Raw genomic sequence first — 25,601 nt, forward strand, 5'->3', positions numbered from 1 at the left:
TCTCTTAGTTACCAGAGACCGACATAGGAATTGATGGACAAGTTTCCCAGACAAGGAGCTCTTCCTAACTGGGAGTTCGAACAATCGGCCAAAGCAAGATTCTTTTAACCACTTGAACTCATCATAACCATCTAATATTTCAACAATATCTAGCAGATACTCTGGCTTAAAGTATGAGTTGATACGACCTTTGACAGGATAACGATCTGTGGAGAATAGCCGAGGAGGTAGGATATCAGTGTCAACACCGGCTTCTTTCTGTGGTGAGTGGTTGCCCGTGTTAACTGATGACCTGATCAGAGAATAAAAGTGATTAAATGAAAAGATAACAATTAGTGAATTAGTGAATGCACCCGATTCATCAACAAAATAGACAACTTTTAAATAAATAATGGAGAAGTTTGTGAGATCTTTCATTAATGCATCAAAGGACAAGTTAAATCAATAATGGACAACAAACTGATATATGCAATGGACATGTTGTACAACACATCAATGGACAACAAACCGGTAGACAACTTAAAGATCGAGTGGACAAGTTAGAACAGAATATTAAAGGACAAGTTAAATCAGCTATGAACAGAATGGACAAGTTTGAACACAAACTCAAAGGACAAGTTAAATCAATGGACAATAAACCGGTAGACAACTTATACATAGAATGTACAAGTTGGGGAATGAATAATTGTCTACTAGAAAAGTAAGGAATATATGTCTACGGGAAACCAAAAGACAAGTCTGCGAGGGAAGTTAACAATGGACAACTAATAACAATGAAGCGGGAATACTTACAAGCGGGAATTTCCGACAGGGTTGACGCCGCCGGCGATATGGTTGTCATCGAACTTTGAACTTTCACTAAGGGATCTACATTTCAGAAATTTTGGAGAAGAGGATTAGATCTATGAACACGAGGAGTTACCCAGTTAATTGTTACACAGGAATCGGGAGAGAAACTAACCGGAATGGTTCGACGTGGTCATTCAGTGAAACGCCACCGTCTGGGTTAGAAGGCCCGGAATCATCAGTTGCCGTTGTTCTCGGCGAGTTCGATAGTATAGCGGGTGGGAAATCGGAGACCATAATCGGAGACCAGCAGGTACTTCGGCGATAGAATCAATATTTTTCCAGCAAACCCTTAACGAAGAAGGAGAGGAACCCGAGGAGTTTTTTAATTTTTTTTCAATTTTAGGAGAACATAGTATTGTCCATCGGTTGCATCGGTTATATTTTTAAAAATAAAATACAGTAAAGAACAATTTTTGAATAATAAGTCCGATGACTGGGTTTCCTATCACACTCGCGTGTGGGCGTGTGAAAGTAAACTTACGGGACAAATTGGTTTTTTCGGATATGGGATGTGGCATCCCAAAAAAGAAACGGCGATTGTGGCATTTTGGAGAAATTTTTTAACTGTTCATGGCAATCTCTTTAATTAACTCAAGATTGAATGTCTCAAACCTAGAATTCAAATATAAACACAAAGTTCATTTGTTTTGTCATTTTCTGTTAAAATAAATAAATGGATAAGCCTAATTATAATTATACAAATCAAACTTTGGATCATCCCAACGAGTTGAAGTAAAAACCAAAACAGATCCCACGGCAATCGGATTGGTACTGATAAAAACAAGAGAGCAAAATAAGGGAACTTGTTTTGTTTGCTTCGAAAAGCTTCGCCATTTGTTGTCTTCTTCGCTAATTTATTTCTTTTTCATCTCTATTCTCCATATATGTTTGACCATTGACTTCTTCAAATATCATTGCTCTTTTTTGTCGTTATTTTTCTTGTTAATCATATGTACATAAATACATAATGTTTTTGGATATTATATGGAATAAAACTAAAACAATGTAAGTAAATTTTTATACGTATAATCTTCTTTTCTATTGGGAATATGTAATACAATAACAATTTATACTCACTCAAAAGTATTCTTATCATAAAGATATTATTATTGTTATAATTAGCATACTTGAAAATACAAAATTATTTGATAGAGATAACTATAACAGTCGTTAGGCTATAACCCCGACTTATTATTCTACTACTTTATTATAAATCTCTTATTATTGTAAATGAAAATCATTAAGGGCATTGATAATAACATAAACACTTCTTAGAAGGGCTGCAATAACCCGCTCCTTTCGACCTCTTCTTCACACACATAGACTCACACTCTGCGGTAACACAATTGGATTGCTTTAGAACTTCATGACATTGATTTTTCTTTTCTAGCCCCTCATTTGCCACCACTCCTGTTACAATAATATGCATAAAACATAAAAATAGTATTAATTTGTGTATTTGAAATGAAATTTGTCCGTTAATTTTCATGAAGATATATTAATAAAAATGTCTAAAACATCAACTGATCAGTCTGAGCATATATTCTGACTAGGCGGTATAAAGTTTGAAACATACAATAAAATTGAAAAAATTGACACTTAATATGAAAAAATTGTATAATATATTAATAAAAGTAAAATAGAAAATTTAATGATTTTCTTAATATGTGTGAGAAAATACTTAAATGATACTTAATATAAAACAGAGGAAGTATGTAATATAGAAAATATACTAATAAATATAAATACAAACCTAGCACAAGAATGGTGAAGATAACCATAACGGTGAATGAGAGTTGGATTGGTTTCTTCATCATGGATGATAAAATTATGAACTGATAGGTTTTAAACTTAAAAGTAAATGAATAAAGTGAGGTTTTTTGTTTGTTTGTGTTTAACCTCAACAAAAGGTAGTGTTATAATGTATCTCTTATTCAGATATATCTATTTTAAGCTATATGTCTGAATTTAAGGATCTAATTTGACCCACATATTTCGTATATGATAGGTAAACGCTTTAAACTCGCTCGTGTTTTTTCTCGTTCACTAGAAATATTTTTTTCAATTTTATTGTAAACAATAAACACACACGAACATATATACAATTTGACGAATATATATATATATATATATATATGATAAAATATAAACTACTTACCGTGGAAAAAAGAAAAGAAAAAACAATAGCATTTGATATTCAGAAAGTGGAAAAGGTACTTTTCATTCAAGGGAAACCAAAAATGATTATATAAGAATGTCAAACTTATATTTTTTCAATTATATAGTCCATTTTTTATGCCATATTATATGCTTTCAACCGCGTAAGTGATCTAGCTATGTTTCCACTGCTTGCCTTGCCTGTGAACATTACCGAACGACTCTTCTCAAGTTCTTTGAAAAATCGTGAGAACTCACAAAGATATATAGACAGTATAAATACAGGACATTTTCTGTATTATACTGTATGAATTATTCTCAAATGACTGTTTTTTAATTTATAAGATGGCACAAGCACCAAAACGGCGGCAGAAATGGGACCGCACGTGAGATGGACCTAGGACAGTGTCATGTGAGGGACCCCTAGTGGCTAAAAATTATGTTGTGTTCTTCAGTTTCGAACTGATGACTTTTCCTTTGACTTTTTCGACAACTTCACCGAGACAGTCAAGTTTTTGCTGTCATGTTTTCCGCATTTCAGATCCCCAAATCCTTTCTTTAATTTTTCCTAATTATGTTGTCTCGTCAAATTAAGCTTTAACAAATACTAATAACGATCAAAACAAGAAGAGTACATATAAATTTGTAAATAGTTTCCAAGAAAATTTTGAGTAAAAATAACAAAAACATTAGTCCATGAAACATTTTATACTGTAAATTTTATGCCTTTTTACTATTTGTGTCGATGTTTAAAGATTTCTTGTTATCGGGAGAGAGAGAGTTGTATAAAGTATAAACGTACGTGTGTGTGTGACACTGTTGAATAAAATATGTGTGGGTAACCCATTTACAAAGTAACTAACTTTAAGTACAATTGAAGCTATCTTAAAGACTTAAACCGAATATTTAATAGATCTTCCTCTGCTATTCATTGAACTAATTAAATATGGAGGACTGAGGGAGGAGACCAAATTATGAAATTCATGTAGATCCCATGTACAATTAATAATTATGTTTAATCTGTTTATTCTTTTTGCAAGAAATTCGCGTTAAAATATCTTAGTCTAATTTCTTGGTGAATGTTCTTTTGCACACAAAATTTGTAAAACAATATTTTCTCCATTTTTTTTCAACCAAACATTTATTAGAAAAAAATCCAATATTGTAAAATAATATTATTTTCTCCTTTTCATAATAAATGTTATTTTAAAGTTTAAATTTTATTTCAAAATAAATGTGGTTTTGTATTTTTAATATAGAGATGTTTAGTTAATTTTTTAGTCTTATTCATAGTATTTAATGTATTTATCAATGAAAAATAATAAATAAAATAAGTTATTGCTTCGACGAAGAAAAAATGAAGATTCTCTCTGGGTGCGATTATTTGGGCGATTCCCACATTTCTTGTCGCCCCCCTCCTTCTCCGATTTGGAGTTTATTTCCGACAATCAATTACGGTTTTTGTGGTTGGGTTGGCGGTTTCCCTCTGTTACAGTTTACTGTTGACAGTTTCTTTTTCCGATTATCCCGTTTGGTAACTGCTGGGAAAAACCGCCATGGCCAAACCCTATAAATTCGATTCTCCCTTCTCAAATCTTCACTCGAGTTTGCCGTTTAATCCACCACAGAGATATGAGTGATTACATCCGAAAAAACCTTCAAAACCTTGATTTAGGGATCAATGATGCCCCTATTCCACTTCCACCAGAGTTATGTGGTCATGCGGCAAACACAAACCGCTTCTCTCTGATTGTTTCTGTACTTAACCCGAAGAAGCAGAATTTGCGCGCCATCGTCAATCAAATGCCTAAGATCTGGGGATTCAGTGATTCATGCCGTGGCAGAGTCTTGGGAAATGGTAAAGTTCTGTTCTTTTTCAAGTCGGAGGAAAGTCTCAATCTCGTTCTGCGCCGTGGTCCTTGGGCTTTTAATGATTGGATGGTGACGGTCCACCGTTGGTACCCCAATATCACTGATGAGGCGATGAAGTACATTCCATTTTGGATTCAGGTTCGTGGTATCCCTGTCCAATACTTGTCTACGGCCATGGTCAACTACATTGGAACCAAACTTGGCCCGGTAGAAAATGTGACTTCGATGAAAACAATAACATGGCCGAGTTTGTGAGAATCTGTATCAACTGGAACTGTGATTCTCCACTAAGGTTTCAGAGAAACTTTCAATTTGCGGGAGGCGAAAACACAATCCTGAGTTTTCGTTATGAGCGCCTCAAAAACTTCTGTCAGACGTGTGGTGCTTTGACTCATGATGTGAAGGATTGCCCTCTCACCTTTGACGACCCTGTGGATGATGATCCGCCATATGATGAACCACCAAACGATGATGATAATGGTGATGATGGGGACAATGGCGATAATGATGAATACATCCCTCATCCTGATCAGTTCCCTGAGAGGTTCGACGACACACCAAACACTCTTCACAACAATGCTGAAAATCAACACATACCCGGTCTTCAGACGGTTCCAAAGGACAAGGAATTCATCATCACTGAATCTGATGATTCCTCCACTCCAAGCGTGTTTGAAGACTCAGAGTTGACTGCTGAGCGTCTGCGATACCTTCTGGAGAAGGTTAAAAGAGGGTGTCTCAATCCGAACACAGTAAGTACTAACCACATGGATTTGCAGGGTCCCTCAAGTTCATATGGTACAAAACGAAAGAAGACTGAACTGGAATCCATCTATCGACACTGCGAGGAACATGATGATCTGATGGTCCTGAATCAGATCAAGAAACGTTCCAAGGCTGAATCAGAGGCTTCTTGCAATGGTAACAGTTTCACCGGAGCCGCGGGGGGGGCCGGTTCCCCCAATGCCTCCATGAGAGTCATCTCCTGGAACTGTCAGGGAATCTGTTCACCTGACACTCAAAGAAGATTAAAACGTTTATGTCGTATTGTAAAACCTAATATTATTTTCTTATGTGAAACTCTAAACTCGTGTGATATTGTATGTAAATTTGCTTCTGATTTAGGATTCTATAACGTTATTACTGAACCCCCTCAAGGTAGGAGTGGAGGTCTTGCTTTGCTTTGGTCTAATGATGTAATTTTATCTCCTTTGTACCAAGATGAACGCATCATTGATGTGTACATTACTATTAATAATGAAGCTTTCTACTTCTCTGGTGTCTATGGTAATCCTGTCCAAAATAAACGGTTTTTGTTTTGGGATTACTTAGAACAACTTGGTACTTCGCGACATGGTCCATGGATGATTGCAGGTGATTTTAATGAGATTCTAAACAACAATGAGAAGGTTGGAGGACCACCAAGAGAAGCCTGGACTTTTCGAAGATTTAAGCATCTACTTGCTACATGTGATCTAACAGACTTGAAGTCAACTGGAGATCGCTTTTCTTGGGTGGGAGAACGATGTAACTACACGGTTAAATGTTGTTTGGATAGGGTCATGGTTAATTCTGAATGGCTATCTCTGTTTCCAACTGCAGAGACTGCTTTTCTTGAATTCAATGGTTCTGATCACAGACCATTACTTACCACTATTCAGCCTCCCAAACAAACTACATCAAAGCCGTTTCGATTCGATAAACGACTTATCGATATTGAAAATTTCGCACAAACAGTGGATCGAGGATGGAACTTATGTAAACAAAACTCATACTACTCTATCTGTGATCAGATTAACATCTGTCGCAGTGTCATGGCAAAAAAGAAACATGCTTCCAACATTAATTCAGCAAAAAGGATCGTTTTCTTTGAGAAAGAATTAAATAAAGCTATGGCAAGCACAAATCGACGTTTAAGAAGAAAAATCCTGAGATTACAAGATGAACTCAGTAAAGCTTACAGTGATGAGGAGTACTACTGGAAAACAAAAAGCAGGAACAGATGGATGCATTGTGGAGATCGCAACACTAGTTTTTTCCACGCCACAACAAAGAACCGATATGCAAAAAATCTTATCTCCAGTATAAAAGATGACGACCAAACAATATATACAGACGAGAAGAGCATTGGGGAGCAAGCACAAAAATACTTTACAAGTTTGTACACATCTAGCCGAATCCCTGTATCTCCAATAGATTTTGGGGACTTTCCAGCAACAGTAACCCCTGACATTAATGAGGATTTAACGAAGGCCTTCACAGACACAGAGATATTTGATGTCGTATCATATATTGGAGATGACAGGGCGCCTGGTCCGGATGGTCTCACTGCACGTTTTTATAAACAGTATTGGGATATAATAGGGAGAGACGTAACCAACGAAGTTCGTGATTTTTTTGACACCTCTTACATGAAGTCAGCTATAAACCATACCAATATCTGTCTTATACCAAAAACAACACCAGCTGAAAACTTTTCAGAGTATAGGCCAATAGCCTTATGTAATGTTCTATATAAGATCATCTCAAAATGCCTAGTGAATCGACTTAAAAAACACCTAGACAACATTGTCTCTGATACTCAGGCAGCTTTTATACCTGGCAGACTAATAACTGATAATGTTATGATTGCCCACGAGGTTATGCACTCCCTAAAGTCAAGAAAGAGGGTTTCTCAAAACTACATGGCCATCAAAACCGATGTTACAAAGGCATATGATCGAGTTGAATGGGACTTCTTGGAGGTTACAATGAAATTATTCGGTTTTTCAGAGAAGTGGATACAGTGGGTCATGGCATCTGTTCGGTCTGTAAGCTACTCAATTCTAATCAATGGATCCCCTCACGGTATGGTTATTCCGGAACGAGGTATAAGACAGGGTGATCCATTGTCACCCTATCTATTCATTCTTTGTGCAGATATCATGAGTCACTTAATCAGAACAAGGGTAGCAGATGGTGATATTAGGGGTGTTCGGATAGGGAATGTCGCTCCTCCGATTACTCACTTACAGTTTGCCGATGATTCTTTATACTTTTGCCAAGCAAATAACCGTAATTGCAAAGCAAGCATTACAAGTTTATGAGTATTACTCTGGCCAAAAGATTAATACAAACAAATCTCTGATAACTTTTGGATCAAGGGTACCAGGTCAATTGCAGAATCGACTAAAAAACATATTGGGAATACCAAACCATGGAGGAGGTGGGAAATATCTCCGTTTACCTGAACAGTTTGGTAAAAAGAAAAGTGAGATGTTCCAAAACATTATTGAAAGAGTCAAAAACAGAACAGTTTCGTGGAGAGGACGACATTTATCACCAGCTGGTAAAGAGATCCTCATTAAATCTGTAGCTTTGGCAATGCCCGTTTACTCGATGTCTTGTTTTAAACTACCAACCGAAGTGTTATCAGACATTGAAAGTATTTTACAAAGATTCTGGTGGGAAAAAAGTAATCATGATAGAGGCATACCATGGATAGCTTGGAAACGATTGCAATACTCCAAAGGTGAAGGGGGTTTAGGTTTCAAAGATTTATCTAAGTTCAATGATGCCTTACTTGCTAAACAAGCTTGGCGGCTTATCCAACACCCAAACACTTTGTTCGCAAGGATTTTAAAAAGTAGATACTATAAAGATGACTGCATTTTGGATGCAACTCCAAAATCCAATCAGTCGTATGGATGGAGCTCGATACTAGAAGGTCTTAAGTTGATCAAGTCAGGATATAGATATTCTTTGGGAGATGGAAAAACAATACGTGTGAATAAAGATAATGTTACAGAATCCCATCCTCCGAAACCAATTTCCGGTTTAGACCCATCATGTAACACCATGTTTCTTTCTGACTTTATTACCACACAAGGAGATCATCGCAAATGGAATAATGATAGGATCATGGAACATATATCAGAAAATGATAGAGAAGTTTTGCTAAATACTTACCTTCCTATATCAAACATCCCGGACAAGATAATATGGCATTATACTACAAACGGTAACTACTCAGTTCGTTCAGGATACTGGTTAGCTATGCATAACCCTGAACAACCAAATAATCTCCCTCCTATCCCTCATGGATCACCTGATCTAAAAAGAAAGATTTGGAAATTAAAGATTTTACCAAAACTAAAACATTTCCTCTGGCGTACAATCTCGAAATCTCTTCCCACTCTCACAAGACTTGGTTCATGCGGAATGAATATCGATCCGATTTGCTCTCGATGTTTACAGGAAGATGAGACCATAGAACATGTCCTCTTACTTTGCCCTTTTGCTGAATCTGTTTGGCAACTGTCTAAAATCCCTGTCTCACTTTTGTACACAACATATACGAATATAGATGGTTTCATTGATAACATTTTCCAGACTATTGATTCTCATTCATCCTCGACAGATATGCAACCTCTTCTTCCCTTCTATTTGTTATGGCATCTTTGGAAGAGTCGCAATGCTTTTGTTTTTGAAGGTAAACAGGACAAGCCAAATACGATTTTATTACGAGCCAAATCCAATACTCGTGAGTGGAACTATTTCCACAACAATAATGACGGGAACACATCAAAACGCGAACATCGCCAATCACAAAAAATTTGGACAAAGCCACCGGTACACTTCACAAAATGCAACTATGATGCCGCCTTTGATCCTAGGACTAATCAAACAAAGTGTGGCTGGATTCTCCGAGACCAAAATGGGATATCACAAGGATGGGGAGCTTCGTTTCTGGGGATTTCTGCGTCACCTCTACAAGCAGAAGCTAAAGCTTTATTGGCGGCAATACAACAAAGCTGGATCAGAGGACTAACTAATATCATTTTTGAAGGTGATAATGAGATATTAACAAAGGTCCTAAATGACCAACAACAAGATATGTCGATCAAAAACATTGTTCATGATATAAAGATTTGGTCATCTAAATTTCATAATGTCAAATTTGCTTTTGAATCTCGGGACTGTAATAATGTTGCTCATCATTTGACAAAATTTGGTTGTAATTCTACTTCTATTTTTTACTCAGGATGCTTTTCATCTCCTGTTTGGTTATTAAACCAGTTGTATAACGATTTTCATTAATAAAATTCACTTTTGCTGAAAAAAAAAAAATCAATGAAAAATATTATATATATATATATTAATAAAGAATAAATTTTAATATTTAATTACTTTTAATTTGTGTGCAAATTTGATGCTTATATTGAAACGGAGAGAACAATATATAAATAACCAATTGGAACACTAATTTTGCTAACAGTAGCTAGCACACAAAAAAAAGAGTTACCTAACAAGACAAAATTATTTCAAAGGAAAAGTTAGCTACAAAACCCAATTCAATAGAAAATAATTTCCATTAAGCAAGCTTAACATCTCATTCGTAGAAGTGAACCATACTTCACATATTTTTACTCATAATAATAGTCTTTTCTTCAAACAAATGATACGGTAATGGCAGGTTCTTTGATTATCATATACAATTTTACAACCCAAACAAATAAATTCAAATACCAATTAGAGGAATTTCTTTAAACTTGGAAATAGTTTGTTACACACAAAAGACCAACAAAACGGATTTAAAAAAGAAAAAAAAGAAAAAAAGAGAGAGAATAAAAAGACAGAAAATAAAATTTCGTTTAGGTTCAAAGGCCACTGCTTCTTCAATGCTTTAAGCGAAGATGCTGAGCGGACCGGTCTTTGTTGAAGCGTCTATACCATTTTCACCATTCCTGATTCCGGTTATCCACGTCCTACGAAAAACCAAACCGAAATCAGTATTCCAATCGGTACATAAACACAACCCAAATATGCTTAAAAAAAAGACTTACTTTCTCACGTTGTCGCCACCAATATCCATCTTGATCGTTAGCCTTTTAGTAGCTCTCATGAAATCACTGCATTTCAAAAACCGGCTATTTCAATCAATGAGGAAAAAATAGAAAACTAACCGTTAACTGAAACGAGTTCTTTGAGATACTTTTACCTGAAAGGTTCATCTCCAATGCGTTTTATAACACCATTTGCGTCCCGGTACACAACATGAGTCAACAAATCCGACCTCTCTTCTATACGAAACATGTCGGCTAATTTCCGGTACAATTCTTGGTACGAGCCAATAACCGAGAGATCAAGCGTGCGTCCAACATCCTCAGATTCCATGAAAACTTTACAATGACCCGTTTCAAGTCCCTGGAAACCATAATTGCATGTTAACCCACGAGCCACCGAACCTTTCTCCTCTCGCACTTGCGCCTCTTCTTCCAAAGACCGTTTCCGGTTCATAACTTGCTGTTCGGTTAAAATAGGTTGACCGAACAACAAAAACTGATGAGTCTTAACCGAACCACCACCAGACTTCTTCTTATCCTGATGAACCATAGCAGGATTCCCCATAGTTAAAGAACACGAAATATTATTACTATTCTCTGTATCCCCCCTACCCTGACGGGACACTAAATTATCGTAATGATGCCTCGGGTTAAAACCGGATAAAAACATCGCTGTAGACTGTAACTTGTTACCGGAGTAACTACTAAGATTGAGATCAGACAACAAAGACGGAGATGGTGATCCGAAGAGTTGTTGAGCTTGCCTGGCTCCCTGTATCCCTGCAGGAGCATTGTTGTTGTTGTTGTTGTCGTTTGACAGATAACACATGGATTCGCCACCCGGGGAGAATATTGGGAATTTGGTACCGTCGAATGGGAACTCGAACGGCTGCGGAATCCGAATCTTCTTCCTCGGCGAGAAAGGAGATAAATGGATCGCAGGCATGTTCGATACCAATTCGACTAACCACGGGCTAACCCGTTTCACATTTTGTAACAAATCAGGTTCGTCCCACGCTACCTATAAAACCAATATCACCACACAAAACACTTAAAACGATGATTCTTGTTAAAAAAAAAAAAAAAAAAAAGGAAGAGAGAGACTTTGAGGTGACTTAAACTAAACTAACCTGGAGGAGACGCCAAGGTGAATTAGGCCAGCGAATGGGATCAGCGACTTGAACAGCTGAGACAGTACCCATGAACCAACTGATTCTTGAAGAATCCTCAGTTTCAAACGCCATTTTAAAACGCATACCACTACACCATCTTATCCTCATTGCTGATCTCACATCAGCTGCTTTGACACAAAACTCCGGCGTGCTAGCGCGTGGGTAGTAAACAACCTCAAACGCTTGTCCACACGCTGCACGCGCCACCGCTTCCGCCACTGCTTCCACTCTTACCCTCCCCGCAGTCGCCGCAGCCGCAGACGCAGCGTTTCCGTCGTTTCCTCCGTTGCGTTTCATCATCATTAACTTCGTCGTTGTTGTTGTTGTCTCGTCGTCACGGAGGAAACCGGAGAATCCGGGGTAAGGACTGTCGGATCCTAAACCGTTAGATCCGAGTCCGCCTCGTTTGGCGCGACGGATTCCGACGCAGAGGTCGCCGGATTCAGAACGGAGGAAAACGATGGAATCGCCGGCGATTAGTTTCTTCTGGTTAACGAACGTGCTCCAGCCGGTGGTTAAGAGATGACGGCGAGGCGTACCTCTGTAGATATGCCGGAATTTCCAAGTCTCGCCGTGGATATCTTTAGCAATCACGGTTTGAACAGGCGGCTCCGCCGTGTAATCAAGCCGAGGGAAAATAGTCTCGGCGCAGTAACGAGGAACGGAGAAACCGCCGCCGTTGTTAGCGTCGGACTGCGTTAACGTTTTAGCGAACGACGCCGGTTTCTCGTTAACGTTAGCGTTACCGTCAGAAGAAGAAGAAGGAGTAAGACCCAAAACGGCGTCGTTGTTGTTGTCTAGATCCAAGTCGTTGTTTCCAGGTAATGGCAAAAGTGTGATTTTGGCGAAAACTTCGTCTGTCTCAGAGTCGGCGAGGAACTTGACGGAGACGACGCGGCAGAGGATGAGAGGAGGTACGCGCGGCGCGTGGAAATCAGGAGGAGCGTGAGCGTGTTCTGTGTGGCCTTGAGCGAAGTAAAAAACAGTTGAGTTAACTGAAGGGATTTGAACCATTGATCCTGCACAAGCATGCCATAGTTGTGGATCCAAGCTTTTCTCTTGCTCCATCTTCAAAATTCAATCGAAGGAGACGAAGTTATGTTATCCCCTCAGAAGAAAGATCAATCCTTTATTAATAAGACAAGAACTTGAAAGGATTCAAAAAAACAGAGGAAGACGAAACAGAGAGAGAGAGAGAGAGACAAGAACCGTTTCAGGGGAAATAGAGAAAGCGAAGTGAAAGAGAAAGAGAAAGAGAAAGAGAGAGATTTGTGGTTTTAAATTAGGCAGAGGAAACAGTAAAGTTTCGTCTTTTTATTTGGTTTCTCACTTCAAAAGAGGTATCATAGTGAAGGGTGAAAAAAAAAAAAGAAGCTTTAATGGCCGATCAGATCGTAGAAGAAGAAGTAGAGAGAGAGAGAGAAGTTATAATCAGGTACGGACAAGACTACTATAATAATAATAATTATCTATCTTCTCTTTAGTAAATGATGTGTACAGAAGAAACAAGAACCAAACAAACCAGAGAGATTATCTCAAACACAAACTTTTAAAACTACTTTATATATATAATAAAAAGTTTATTTAATAAAAATATACTATAAAAATTGTGTTTAGTTTGATTAAAACCTGCAACTAACTTGTTTGTTTCATTTGTAATCAGGTCCAAGAACAAGTGAGTTTTTTTTTTTAAATAATTAAAATTAGCAATTTATCGTATCACGAGCCGCGATATTTTGAGTCACACCAACAATTTTTTTTTAAAAGTTCATTACTGTTATACCATTTTAGTAATCAGCTAATTTTACTTTCTGCTTTTCACTTTTTATTTATTTTTCCTTTTGTTTTTGCCCGTTAGTGAAAGATGGGTTCCATTACACGATAGTAGTAAAAAAAAAAAAGGGATAGGTCAAACCCATAGTAAAACAAATTCTGCTAGGTGTAAAATAAACAGTACTACACTGGGGTAAAAAGTAAAAAAAAAAGTAAGATATGTTAAACTCATTCAAATAATAACTTAAAAATAAAAAAAGGAAAATAAATAGTTGCATATCACTAAGTTACCCTTTCATCACAATAAAATGTTTTTTTTTTTTGTTTTTTCCATATTTTTAAAAATATAGTTGACTCTTGGTGTTCTGATATATAGGTAACTTTAAATTTTATGGTAGTATAAAACAAATACTTTAAAAATGATATTTATATTGAAAAGAAAAATGAAGTTTCAATATTGAAATAGTTATGGTAATGATGTCATAAATAAGGAATATAGAGTGTATATAAAATAAATAACGTACGTACGTGGGGGGGGGGGGGGGGGGGGTTGACCCAAGAGATGAAAACGCGGCTGTTAAAAAGGGGATCGGAGTTAGGAGTGTGTGATGAGTTCGTTGAAGTTAATTGTACTCGTCGATTGTTTTGTCGGGTCAATATTGTCCAATTATAATCTGACACGGACATCACCCAACTCATCCGTATTTTGGTCCTTGTTTCTTTTTCTTTTTTAAACGTTTATGGTAATTAAAAAAAAAAATTGGTGGTTTTGCTTTTCTTTTCAAAAAAAAAACAATTCAAACCAATTTTGTCGTATTTTTCACTTGATATTATCACTATAAAGTATTTTCCTAAAATCTAGAACATCCGTATTCTTTTTCCTATCTTAACTTTAATTTTTTAGAAAGTTAAAAAAGCCACGAATATATTTTTGTCTACTGCAACAAATTGTATTTGAAATTCTTTAGCTGAATACAATCACATTAAACAAGAGAAAATATTCATCATGAGTTCTCTTCTCGCTGCTGATCCCTAATTTACTCTTTTAACTATACAAACACTAAACAGATGACTTAAGTAAAGTTAGGAGTAGGACTATATTAACTTCTATTGACCATATACGAAACCAAGTAACTATTCTTTTTGTCGACTTCTGTTTGAAAAGAAAAATCACATGACTATTCTAACATAAAATTGTAAATAAACATTTGTGTAAGTTCATTGTCAAAGAATGAGCAAACAAGGTTGAAAAATAATAGGAGCAAACAAAAAATAGTTAATAGAGAATAAATGGACCAGGAGAGAGGAAGAAAACAAAGGGATTAATTAATGCATGACTTGTGAAAAAAAAAAAAAGAACAAAACATAAAATCATCGACATGACACACAGTTTCTTTGTCTTTCAAGTGTGTATTTCAGCCATATACTTTTTTCATCTTATCTCTAATACACACACGGATATATTCATGTAAATGTGTATATCAAATGCAGATATATTTAATATATGGATTTGACATGAATAGAGAGAAGCAACACAAAATTAGAATGGTAAATATTGTGTTGGTGGTTGTCTTGCATTATGATTTATGAAATGGTCCATTGGTCCTATGACTCCTAGCTAACCCTATCTTCAACTTTTCTTACACATAAACATATGAAACTACTTTACCCAAACTCTATTAACATTAGCTTTCCTGATCTATATACTATACTTAACAGTCTTCTTATTTTGTAAGTTGTCTATGCAGAAAGAAATATAATTTTATCATCAATAAATTAACAGTCACACGTACAAAAATAGTTTTCACTTTGCAAAATCAGATGAAGATATTGTGTTTAAAAATTATATTACAGAAGGTTTGACTTGTACATGTCTTGGAGATAAAACACTAGACATTTGAGTTTTATATAGATATATCATATATAATTATGTGACCCTCTGGTCACTAACTCACTATTAAACCAAGTTGAGGTCATTCTACTCCAATGTTATAACATGCTATATAGACAAATATAAATATATAATTTCATATTAGTATTTGGAGTTCTATTCATGTTATAATTTTGTTTTTGTTATTTTTAACATCATTCATGTTGGGATTGTTATGTCATGTCTATTAGCTGCTATAACGCATATGTCAAAGCTAGTGAACCCGATGTCATTTGTATAATTGTATATATGTTTCAAACAATTTAATTATGTCTGTATGATCAGTTTTCAATCCTAAAGTTCCTAACAATCTTTTATTGAGAGAGAGAGAGAGATAGATAGATGGTTGAAAGACATGAGATGTGACAAAAGGGAAGATGGGTGTAGTTAAGTTGTTGTGTCACTGTCCGCCAAACCTTCCAAATCAAATAGAAGCGTCACTGCTCAGACAACCAAACCAAACCACCCAAACGTCTCTTTCCATGTTTCACCGTCAACTGCTTAAATCCACCATTAACTCTTATATATAAATTTTTTTTTTTTCATTTTCCAAACCCTCACAATTCCTTTATTGGTCAACAAATCCCATAAGAAACAAAAGTTTATGTTTGTAATAAAACTGGGATATTGAAAAACCCATCCCCTAAATGATTAACCTTCGTGGATTATGTTTTCTTGCTAATGAAAAACAAGAGAGACATATCAAATCAAAGAATTTAAGCTATAACTTGCATATGAAAAGATAAGACGAACTGCATGTGCATAATCGTGACATCTGTTATTTGTTATTTTGATTTACAATGAAATTATAAAATATATAATCGTAGGTGCCAACCATTTCTTTTCCAAATACTATATATATACTTGATGTGGTTAGATAATATTTAATGCTCTTGTCCCGAGTTAACCTATGCTAAAACATTGTAAATTTGCTTTTTTGTAGAGGAATAGGATTGGAGATTAAAGATTTATGTCAAAAAGGGAGATCAAGATTCAAAATGGTAACCACAAAGCTTTTTCTAGTTTCACATCTTAAGAATAGTGCTTGTGAGATATTTGTTCTCTCTCACCTGCAAAGAGAAAACATGTTGCGTATGTTCACCAACAAAATAGCATATATATTGTGGAAAGTCTCCTCTAAATTATCCAAAATAGCTCTCAAAGTAGCATATATATTACTGTATGCTAACATTTGTTTAAGTCTTCTCTAAATTATCCAAAGTCATATATACAATTATAACATTATGGATAATTATTTAAAAATGCTCTCAAGTGTTTTCTTACGAACATGACCAAGTATATATATATATATATATATCAATTTCCAGTCACACAAACATCAATAATCCAACAAAAATAATGAATTTAATCTAATGACATCAAGTAAAATATATATTAATTAGTCATTGAAATTTTAGGTGTAAATGACATTTTCGGATCATATTTTGTGGCCAAATTTTCAGAGAATATAAATTTGGATATATTCTGACTAATTTTTTAAATATAAATTTAGATATGTTCTTAATAATATTGGACCAGTCTTTTTAAATATATATTTTATTAATCTGTTTAATAATTTTGATACTTGCAATAATTTCATTCGTAACTAATTATCATAGAACAAATTTTAGTTATTAATTTCTTTAGTTAAATTTAGCTATTTTTTGTTAGACTACGCCCATTCTAAACGTCCCACTAGCGCCCATCCCAAACTTTTACCATTATCTCACCAAATCATGCAATTTGATGATATTGTGGACGAAAATATCTTTGTAACATTGGAAAAATAGAAAAGAACAACAGTGGCTGCTTATTAATAAAAGTGGGCCAAAACTAAAAAAACGGTTTGGGCCCAAACGACAAGGACAGAGCGAGAGACTATATTGCGCCTGACGCGCATTTAAAACACATACTGTTGACAACTCGTTAACTTACGCTCATGACAGCTAAAGACAACTTAGTAGTAAAAGTAAAACACTTTCTACGACAGTTGACTTGTTTAGTTGCTGAGCTGGCACATATGTGAATGTACACGTGGCATCATCATCACGGCTTGCTTTGTCTCCCACGTTAAATCCTTAAGCTGAAACATGATTGGCCAACTGATTCCATTTATATATCTTTAGATTTATTGTTTTTTTGTTTTTTGTAATCTCTTGGTTTATTATTTTTGTTTCAAGTAAAGATTGGTTAAAAGATTTTTGTCCATTTCAATAATAAAAATATGGTAAATATTCTTTGTTTTACACTCTTTTTTTTTCAATATCAAAACTATTTTATGTATGATTTTTAGGAATATTAAATTTTGTTTTTTTGGTCGACATCAAATGTTATGAAATGAGACTCCTAAATGTGACATCTGTATTTGAATGCATGTTAATAATAATAAATTTGGAAAAAGTAAATTAGTCGAGTAGCTCTCAACAATAATCGATGATAAGAAAAAATATAAAATAATTGATGATAAGTTGGGTCGTAATAATTTAGTGTTTTTCTTTTTTTTTTTTGTATCCACTGATGGTTTTTTTTTCCACTCAAAACTCTTAAATGATTTTGTTTTTGTCCATTAATAAGTCTAGAATTATTTTTTTTTGGCAAACAGTCTAGAATTATTAAAACAATAAAATAAAATAAAAACGAATGAGGACAAATGAGGGAAGAGACATAATTGGGGGTTAAAGGGGACCCTACAAGAAGGGAAAGACAACGAAGTCTGAGGAATCTGTGTCGTTATGTCTTCAGATTCAGATGACACCTTCTGTTTCATTTGTCTTTTTTTTTTTTTTTTTTTTTGACGATCAAAACTAAGTTGTCTTTTTTCATATTTTTTTTTTCAGAACCATTAAAATATAGATGATTACAAGTTTACAACAACATTTACTATACGGAGAGAAAAAAAAACTATATAAAAAAAGAAATGTTAACTATATATGTTGTCTTGGTGATATATGTTATATTCCTCTTCTTCTTTTTTTTTTTTTGCGAAAATGACTTCACTCAAATGCAAATCCAATGTTTGGCTAACACTATCTTGAAGAGATTCAAAAATTCATATCGAATTATCCTACAAACTAGTATTGATGATGGCTCTGGATTCTCCAGACTTTGAAACAAAATATTTTGTAACAGAAGTGGAATGTGAACAATACTCCTCTTTTTTCTCTTTGAAATCAATCTCAAAATCACATAATTGAAGTATAATTGAATCGTCACCAATGTCAATATCCATAGATGACGGTCAAATTACTTAAGTATACAATCGAAAAAGGTGAACCCTTGAATAAAAACTGAATCGTTGTAAAGAGTGAGAAGCCGTTTTATGGTAATCACACCTCTCAAATCACTCTTAGGAGAGACAAGAATACGCATTGCTCTAGTATATTTTTTTTGGTGTGAAAAAGGAGACAAAGTCTCCTATGTTTTATTATAAAATAAAGAAACTACATACGAACAGACCGTGGGATCGCAGTCCCCTGGACATCCGCTAACAACACCAAACCAACAACTTCCGGGCAAACATCAAAAGAAAAGAAACCAAGCGGCAAAGAAAAAGCATAGTAGTTCGCATTGCTCTAGTATATTGTTTTATACTATTTGATTCTTTCTTTTTAATTCATCTTTGTCTTTGTTCAATATTCTTATTACCTAAACAACTTTGTTTGCTTGAAAAAAAGAATAATAATTTATTTGATGTTATATTATATATTCAATTTGATAAAATTGTAGATTTGAATGATGAGTTCTAAATTCATGTTTGACAACCGAAGAGATGAGAGAGAGAAAGGTTGAGTGTTTTCTAAACCACGTGTTAAAAATTTCTGAATTTCCACACTTTAAACCAAAAAATTTGGATTTTAATGGTTCAGATCATACACCAATTTTCATAATATTGATGTCTCCAACCCAAATATCAGAAAACCTTTTCGGTTTGACAAAAGTCTCTTTCGTGAGAGATGGGAGAGTCAGCAAAGGTACTCAATCATGGATCAAATTCGAGGTTGCAAGGAAAAGCATTGCCTTGGTGTAAACAATAGTTCTAACTAAACTCAGCAAAATGTATAACTTCCCTTGAAGGTCAACTCAATAGACGAATGTCAAGTCTTATTATACAATCAGATCGTATGCTCATCCCTCGATTTTAACATGACTTGGCTTCAGCTTATAGAGATGAGGAAGTCTATTACAAGTTAAAAAAAAAAAGTCAGAATCAATGGCAACTAGAAGTTAAAAAGTCAGAATTAGCACCTAGTCTTTATATTCTTTAAGTACATTTTTATAGAGTAATATTTGGTTTGTAAAGATATTACAAAGAGTTACTTTATTGTATATAAACTCATAAGCCAGTGCTTAGAAAAAATTAAGCTGGAATGCCACTTTCTATTTTGTATTTTAACATTTTTTGAAAAATCAGAATCTGTAGAAAAGGTTTAATTTTTCAGATTGTGTGGAAGAAATCCTTTTGAGATTAAATTCTAATAATTGTGAAAATACAAAAAAAAATCGATGGCGAAAGGAAAAATAAAATTTAAAATATTGTTAAACATCTTAACTAATGCTAGCCAAATAATAGCACGTCGAATTCTTTGAATTTTTTATTAAATTCTTTTAAAACAACATACCATCACAAGCAACCTTAGTTAGTTGAATAGATACTTAAATTTAATAGAATCTATAAAGCACATAACGAAATATCACTAAAATTATTTAGAAACTTTAAATTCTTTCAAATTCGATTATTTTGATTTTTTAAGTAATAATACGATAACTAGGTAAACAACCCGCACATAGTGCGTATAAATCGATTCAAATAAAATTATTATTTGAGATCTAAGATTCGTTTGTATAAAACAAAATATGTAACTAATTTTTTATTATTATTCAAATTTGTGACTATTTTGTGTAAAAATACATTTCATCCGTGAAATATTTGAATATAGAAAAAAAGTTTGATGTGGTGGAAAAATTTGAATGGACTTTATTTTAATAAAATATGAATAATTATCAATTTTTAAAAATAATTTGTTGTTTAAAAAAAATAGTAATATAGATTCAAATTAAATGACTACAAATAGTTTTAATTTATGTAATAAATTTTGATTTAAATCTATAGTGGCATGGATGTAAAACATCTTAACTAATGCTAATAATTGTGAAATCTTTTTGAGATTAAATTCTAATAATTATGAAAATACAAAAAAAAATCGATGGCGAAAGGAAAAATAAAATTTAAAATATTGTTAAACATCTTAACTAATGCTAGCCAAATAATAGCACGTCGAATTCTTTGAATTTTCTATTAAATTCTTTTAAAACAACATACCATCACAAGCAAACGTAGTTAGTTGAATAGATACTTAAATTTAATAGAATCTATAAAGCACAGAATGAAATATCACTAAAATTATTTAGAAACTTTAAATTCTTTCAAATTCGATTACATTGATTCCTTAATTAATAATACGGTAATACCACTCCTCAAATCACCCAGTGTATGAGTCTTGGAGCAGTAGCATCATCTTCTTCAGCAAAATGTTGGCCATTAGTTGGATCACCCGCATCCAACAAAAACTGATTGTATTCATCAAGATCAAACACTATCTCTTTCCGCCTGTCCAAAACAAAACGTAAATTACAAGTTTGCCATTAACAAATTATTATATTATGCTAATCAAGATACTATACTTACATTTCAAAGCTTATATTATACCCAAAAAATGTTCCAAGTTAAACCTTCATAAAGATTGACAAGAGTTAGTATAAGCATTTTACAATTTATTAAACAAAATCAAAGATAGCATATGTGTAACTCTAGTAGATCTTCACATCCGTGAAGTGTCAGAACTTCCAAACGTAAGTCACACTCCACAACGCCACTGCACAAGAAAAATAAAAGAATGAGAACAAAAAAATACTACAAAAAAACTCACACAAAACAAGTTTGTGAAAAGCCCCGTGAATCAGATAAATCTAGGTCTTTAAGCTTCTTAAATCCCCGTGAATCAGATAAATTTAAGAAGTCTTCTACAATCAAGATCGTATGCTCATTCCTCGAATTTAACATGACTTAGCTAGCTTCAGCTTATAGAGATGTCAGAATCAATGGCTATTAGACGTTAAAATGTCAGAATACTATTCCCGCAAAAAAAAAAAAAAACTATCAAACAAATTATATTACAAGATGAAGTGCATTAAGTTTAAACCGATTTTAAAATCTTTTTACCAAATAAAATATAGAATTAATATATGGGATACTATTAATATATAAATATTTTCAATAGAATTCTACACATAATTCTTGTACCGGCGTAAATACGCAGACCTAATCTCAATATTTAATATAGCTTTAATTATACCATGTACTATTTTTGTCCTAAATAAGCTTAATAATTCTATAAAAAAATAACGACATCGAAAATGATGGTACTAAACAAGCGGAAACACACAAAAAAAAGCGTGAATTAATTAGAAAACTCATTTGGTCTACTGAAGTTACAAAAGCCCTGTTTAGTTTCTATGCTCGGATCTTTCTGTTCTAGTCTTCATCTCAATGATCTTTCTGTGCGAATTTGAATGCACGGTTGGGATGAAGGTCGGGCTTGATGCTGGACGGTATTCTGGAACAAGACGGCCTGACCTGAACCGTACTCCGCAAGCATTGCATAGGGTGTTACGCCCACATGGTCCTTCCCTCCACTGCGGTGTCCTAGTTGTCTCGCAATGAGTGCATTTCCGGACTGTCCCGTCTGAGTTAAATAGTTCTGGACTGGAGACCGACGGGGCCGGACGACTCTTGTTCCTCTTGCGCTTCTTGGCAGAACTCTCGGAAGAGAGGTAAGTTTCAGATTCTGATTCATCCGGAACGAAATGCTGAGACATCTCTGCTCCAAGTGACTGGAAGAATCTCAGCGTTGTGGGGCGTTTGCGTTTGCTTCTGATGCCTTTCACCAGAAAGGCCAGTCTCTGAATCCTGTTTTGGTTTTGGGACAAGACGGAACCGTTGGTGGTGTTGTCGACAACTGAGACTGGGCTTGAAGACTGAAACAGCTTCGAGACTTTGACATCAGGAGGGGAGTTATCAACAGTAGAAGAGACATCCGAAGAACTCGACTGCTTCTGCACGCATGAAGTCAATCAAAGTAAATGAATCTAAACTCAGTAACATATTCAATGCATACAAAAAAGTAAAGAAAAAGAACAAGAGTCATGGTAAAAAAGAAGACAATCTGATATGTTGCCAATAATGGTATGTCTCTCTCAAGTTAAGTGAGAGACAAAGAAGATTTCTTCAGAATAAAGAGTGCCATAAGAAAAGTATACAAACGAAACAAGCCTGAGCATGATTCCTCATATATCAACAGAGTTCAATATCAGATTGACAATGATACTAAGCCTAATCCTTCTTGTGCTACATATACACATACAAACTGATAGAATTAGAAAACAGTTTCTCCTTTGTTCCTCTCAAGAACAAACACAGACACTTAACTAACCAAAGTAATTTAAAGTTTTGTTGAAGAGATCAAGAAACCCAAAAAAAACCTTTCCTGCCACAAAGGCCCTAAACAACCACAGAAACACTCAACGCCCTTACCTATCTAACCACATCCTATACATATACCAGCTGCTGAGTTGGCAACTATTCCTATCCATGGGAATTTGACACAGGAAAAGGTAAAATTAAAGACCTAAGACACTGCACAGTCCTTTTCACATATACCTTCAAAGACTTAACATACATACTCTCAGATTACTACTTTCTCAGGTGCTTTCCTAACTGGGTAAGAAAATAGTAATTGTGTTTCAAACCCACAGAAGCATTACACCAATACTGACACAAAACTATTTTCCTCTAGCACATGCACATCTCTTGCCTAAATGATCCATATAGACAAGCGTGATTCTTTGACTTTTACACACACCTAATTCAGTAAAAAGCTATGGATGCTTAAATTCAATAGAATGGGTGGGTGATCACATGCTAAACTATTTCCTAATGCAAATGGATATTGTAATCGTGTGAACAATCAAGTTAACGTAAATAAATAAAGTTTCAAAAAATCCAAAATGATGCAGTTTCCTAATGCAGATAAGAGTGATTCTTTTCAATGCAACAAAAAACCAACTGAAGCTAATATACAAAAGAACTGACATGTTGCAGTGTACCAAAAATGCAAATGTGGGATGTGATTGCATGAACAAATATATCAAGTTGCATAAATGATGCAAAGTAAACAATCTATCAAAGTGAGATGCTTAATTAAATGTGTATAACCCCTAAGAACTACTTAGTCACTCACCACAATGGTTGCAGGCTTGTGGACTCGCACACGCTGTACCTTGCAATTGAACTCAGAGGACAAACTCGTTAGCACGTCCAATGGTGGAGGGCCGAGGTTTTTAAACCCGGTAACCCAATCTTCTTCCTCATCATCATCAGCGGTTTCGATGTCTTCAAGGGGGAAATCATCCATATGCTCAACAAGATTATCAAAGAAATTATCGGCAAGACCCTTGAAGTCCTCTTCAGGTAACCATGAACCGTTACTCATTTGTCACTCACTCTGCTCAATTAAAAAAAAAAACCATAGACAAGACAGAGAAAACAACATTAACATAAGTTTAAGCAAAGCAAAGCCAAGCCAACATAAACATAAAGCGTATATGTATGACTAAAATTCAATTTCCCATTAGCTCACTCAATATGTTGACTCAATAGAGAGAGAGAGAGTAACACAATAAAGCAAATTTACAGAACAGAAATGGCAAAAAAAGACTAAATTGAGTCAAAAAAAAGATTTCATTTTGTCGTTACATATGAATTGGCTGAGAATTTTAGGCAAAAAAAGATTTCATTTTGAATATTCAATTCAACATTTGAATTCAAACCCATTTCGAGAAATCATGAGAACAGTCTCCGTTTTTAACAGTTTTAGGGCACAGAATAACAAAACACGAGACAAGGAAGAATCATAACGAAGAACAAAACATCTTCTTTTTTACATTTTGTACTGTCTCATAATCAGAGATAATTGAGAAAAATGGAAGAGAAAGAGAGTGAGACAGAGAGAGACCCAACGAACCTTCCGATACAGCAGCTGACTGCACAGAACGCATTCCCCAAGCACGAGCAAGGGTGTGTGAGAGAAAGACACTAATTTGTCACAATTTGGGGATTTAGGGATTACAGAACATGAGATAGAGAGAGAGAGGGAGAGAGGTAATGTAATGTTGTTAATGTACACGGGATTTCAATTGTGTCATATCTTTGACTTTACCATTCAATTTTTTTTTTTTTTTTGTTGTTTGGGAAAAATGAGTTTCCAAATTATATGTTTCTAAAGATTTACTTCACTTTAAAGAAAAAGTTTTAAATGATTTTGTACAAATTGCAGGAAACTGAGACAAGTTTTAATGGAAGGATCTCTATTCAAAATATTATATTAAGCAATTCATTTAAGAAAAAAAGGAATTTATAAGATTTCAGTGGAAAATATTACAGCTATTATTTATCATTAAAACTTATCTTAACATTGAGATTTTGCACCAATGATATAGGTACAAGAATATTTTATCACAATCTGTATAAGTGATAATTAAAAAAATATCTAAGAAACTTAGTAGTTTTATTGTCTTTTCATTTTTTTTTGAAAAAATACAATATAAGTACAGTAACACTTTTGATTTATTGATACTTGAACAAATATGTTTATTTTCATTCTTTTTATTGTTGATGGGTATATTGGTATTTTATTATTCAAAATTCTATTAACTACATAATAATTTAGTACTCTTTAATTTTAAAAAATTACCTTGGAATATGAGATTTTTTTGGTAGGAGTTTTTTTTGTTTCTAAATGAGTTCAGATTATATGACTAAGATGATATTAAATGTTTTTAATGCTATTAATTTTACAGAATAGATTTTTAACAAGCGATGGTACTAATATTTGTTTCGAGTTTCGACACTAAAAATAATTGCAGGTAATTTAGTAGTATAAATTTTTTTTTTAGTAAAATTATTTG

At 34.3% G+C, this 25,601-nt stretch overlaps 4 protein-coding genes across 5 annotated transcripts; 1 reads left to right on the forward strand and 3 right to left on the reverse strand.

Annotated features, from left to right (window-relative positions):
• Positions 1 to 1,935: 1,935 nt before the first annotated feature.
• LOC147943769 (defensin-like protein 149) lies at positions 1,936 to 2,760 on the reverse strand. The gene is made up of 2 exons (XM_087452764.1): positions 2,603 to 2,760; positions 1,936 to 2,259 (listed from the first exon to the last, which is right to left on the reverse strand). The coding sequence occupies exons 1-2, from the start codon at positions 2,664 to 2,666 to the stop codon at positions 2,090 to 2,092; spliced, it is 234 nt and encodes a 77-aa protein (XP_087308890.1). The 5' UTR covers positions 2,667 to 2,760; the 3' UTR covers positions 1,936 to 2,089.
• Positions 2,761 to 4,638: 1,878 nt separating this feature from the next.
• On the forward strand, positions 4,639 to 9,957 carry LOC147943770 (uncharacterized). The gene is made up of 4 exons (XM_087512360.1): positions 4,639 to 5,085; positions 5,178 to 7,746; positions 7,798 to 7,932; positions 8,030 to 9,957. The coding sequence occupies exons 1-4, from the start codon at positions 4,639 to 4,641 to the stop codon at positions 9,955 to 9,957; spliced, it is 5,079 nt and encodes a 1,692-aa protein (XP_087368486.1).
• A 365-nt stretch (positions 9,958 to 10,322) lies between these two features.
• LOC147943771 (auxin response factor 10) lies at positions 10,323 to 13,425 on the reverse strand. Of its 2 annotated transcripts, none has more exons than XM_087450083.1 (4): positions 11,834 to 13,425; positions 10,859 to 11,724; positions 10,704 to 10,769; positions 10,323 to 10,625 (listed from the first exon to the last, which is right to left on the reverse strand). In XM_087450083.1, exons 1-4 carry the CDS (start codon positions 12,941 to 12,943, stop codon positions 10,544 to 10,546), a joined length of 2,124 nt encoding a protein of 707 aa, XP_087306209.1. In that variant the 5' UTR covers positions 12,944 to 13,425; the 3' UTR covers positions 10,323 to 10,543. The 2 variants fall into 2 exon arrangements, with proteins under 2 accessions (XP_087306209.1, XP_087306210.1); XM_087450084.1 differs by having other exon boundaries at positions 10,859 to 11,720; positions 11,830 to 13,338.
• Positions 13,426 to 21,940: 8,515 nt separating this feature from the next.
• Positions 21,941 to 24,981, reverse strand: LOC104786882 (putative GATA transcription factor 13). Its single transcript, XM_087450085.1, has 3 exons — positions 24,659 to 24,981; positions 23,876 to 24,139; positions 21,941 to 22,691 (listed from the first exon to the last, which is right to left on the reverse strand). The coding sequence occupies exons 2-3, from the start codon at positions 24,125 to 24,127 to the stop codon at positions 22,083 to 22,085; spliced, it is 861 nt and encodes a 286-aa protein (XP_087306211.1). The 5' UTR covers positions 24,128 to 24,139; positions 24,659 to 24,981; the 3' UTR covers positions 21,941 to 22,082.
• Between the last annotated feature and the right edge of the window lie 620 nt (positions 24,982 to 25,601).

Source organism: Camelina sativa, chromosome 5, assembly GCF_030686135.1.
Source record: "Camelina sativa cultivar CO46 ecotype springtype chromosome 5, ASM3068613v1".
Classification (NCBI taxonomy): domain Eukaryota; kingdom Viridiplantae; phylum Streptophyta; class Magnoliopsida; order Brassicales; family Brassicaceae; genus Camelina; species Camelina sativa.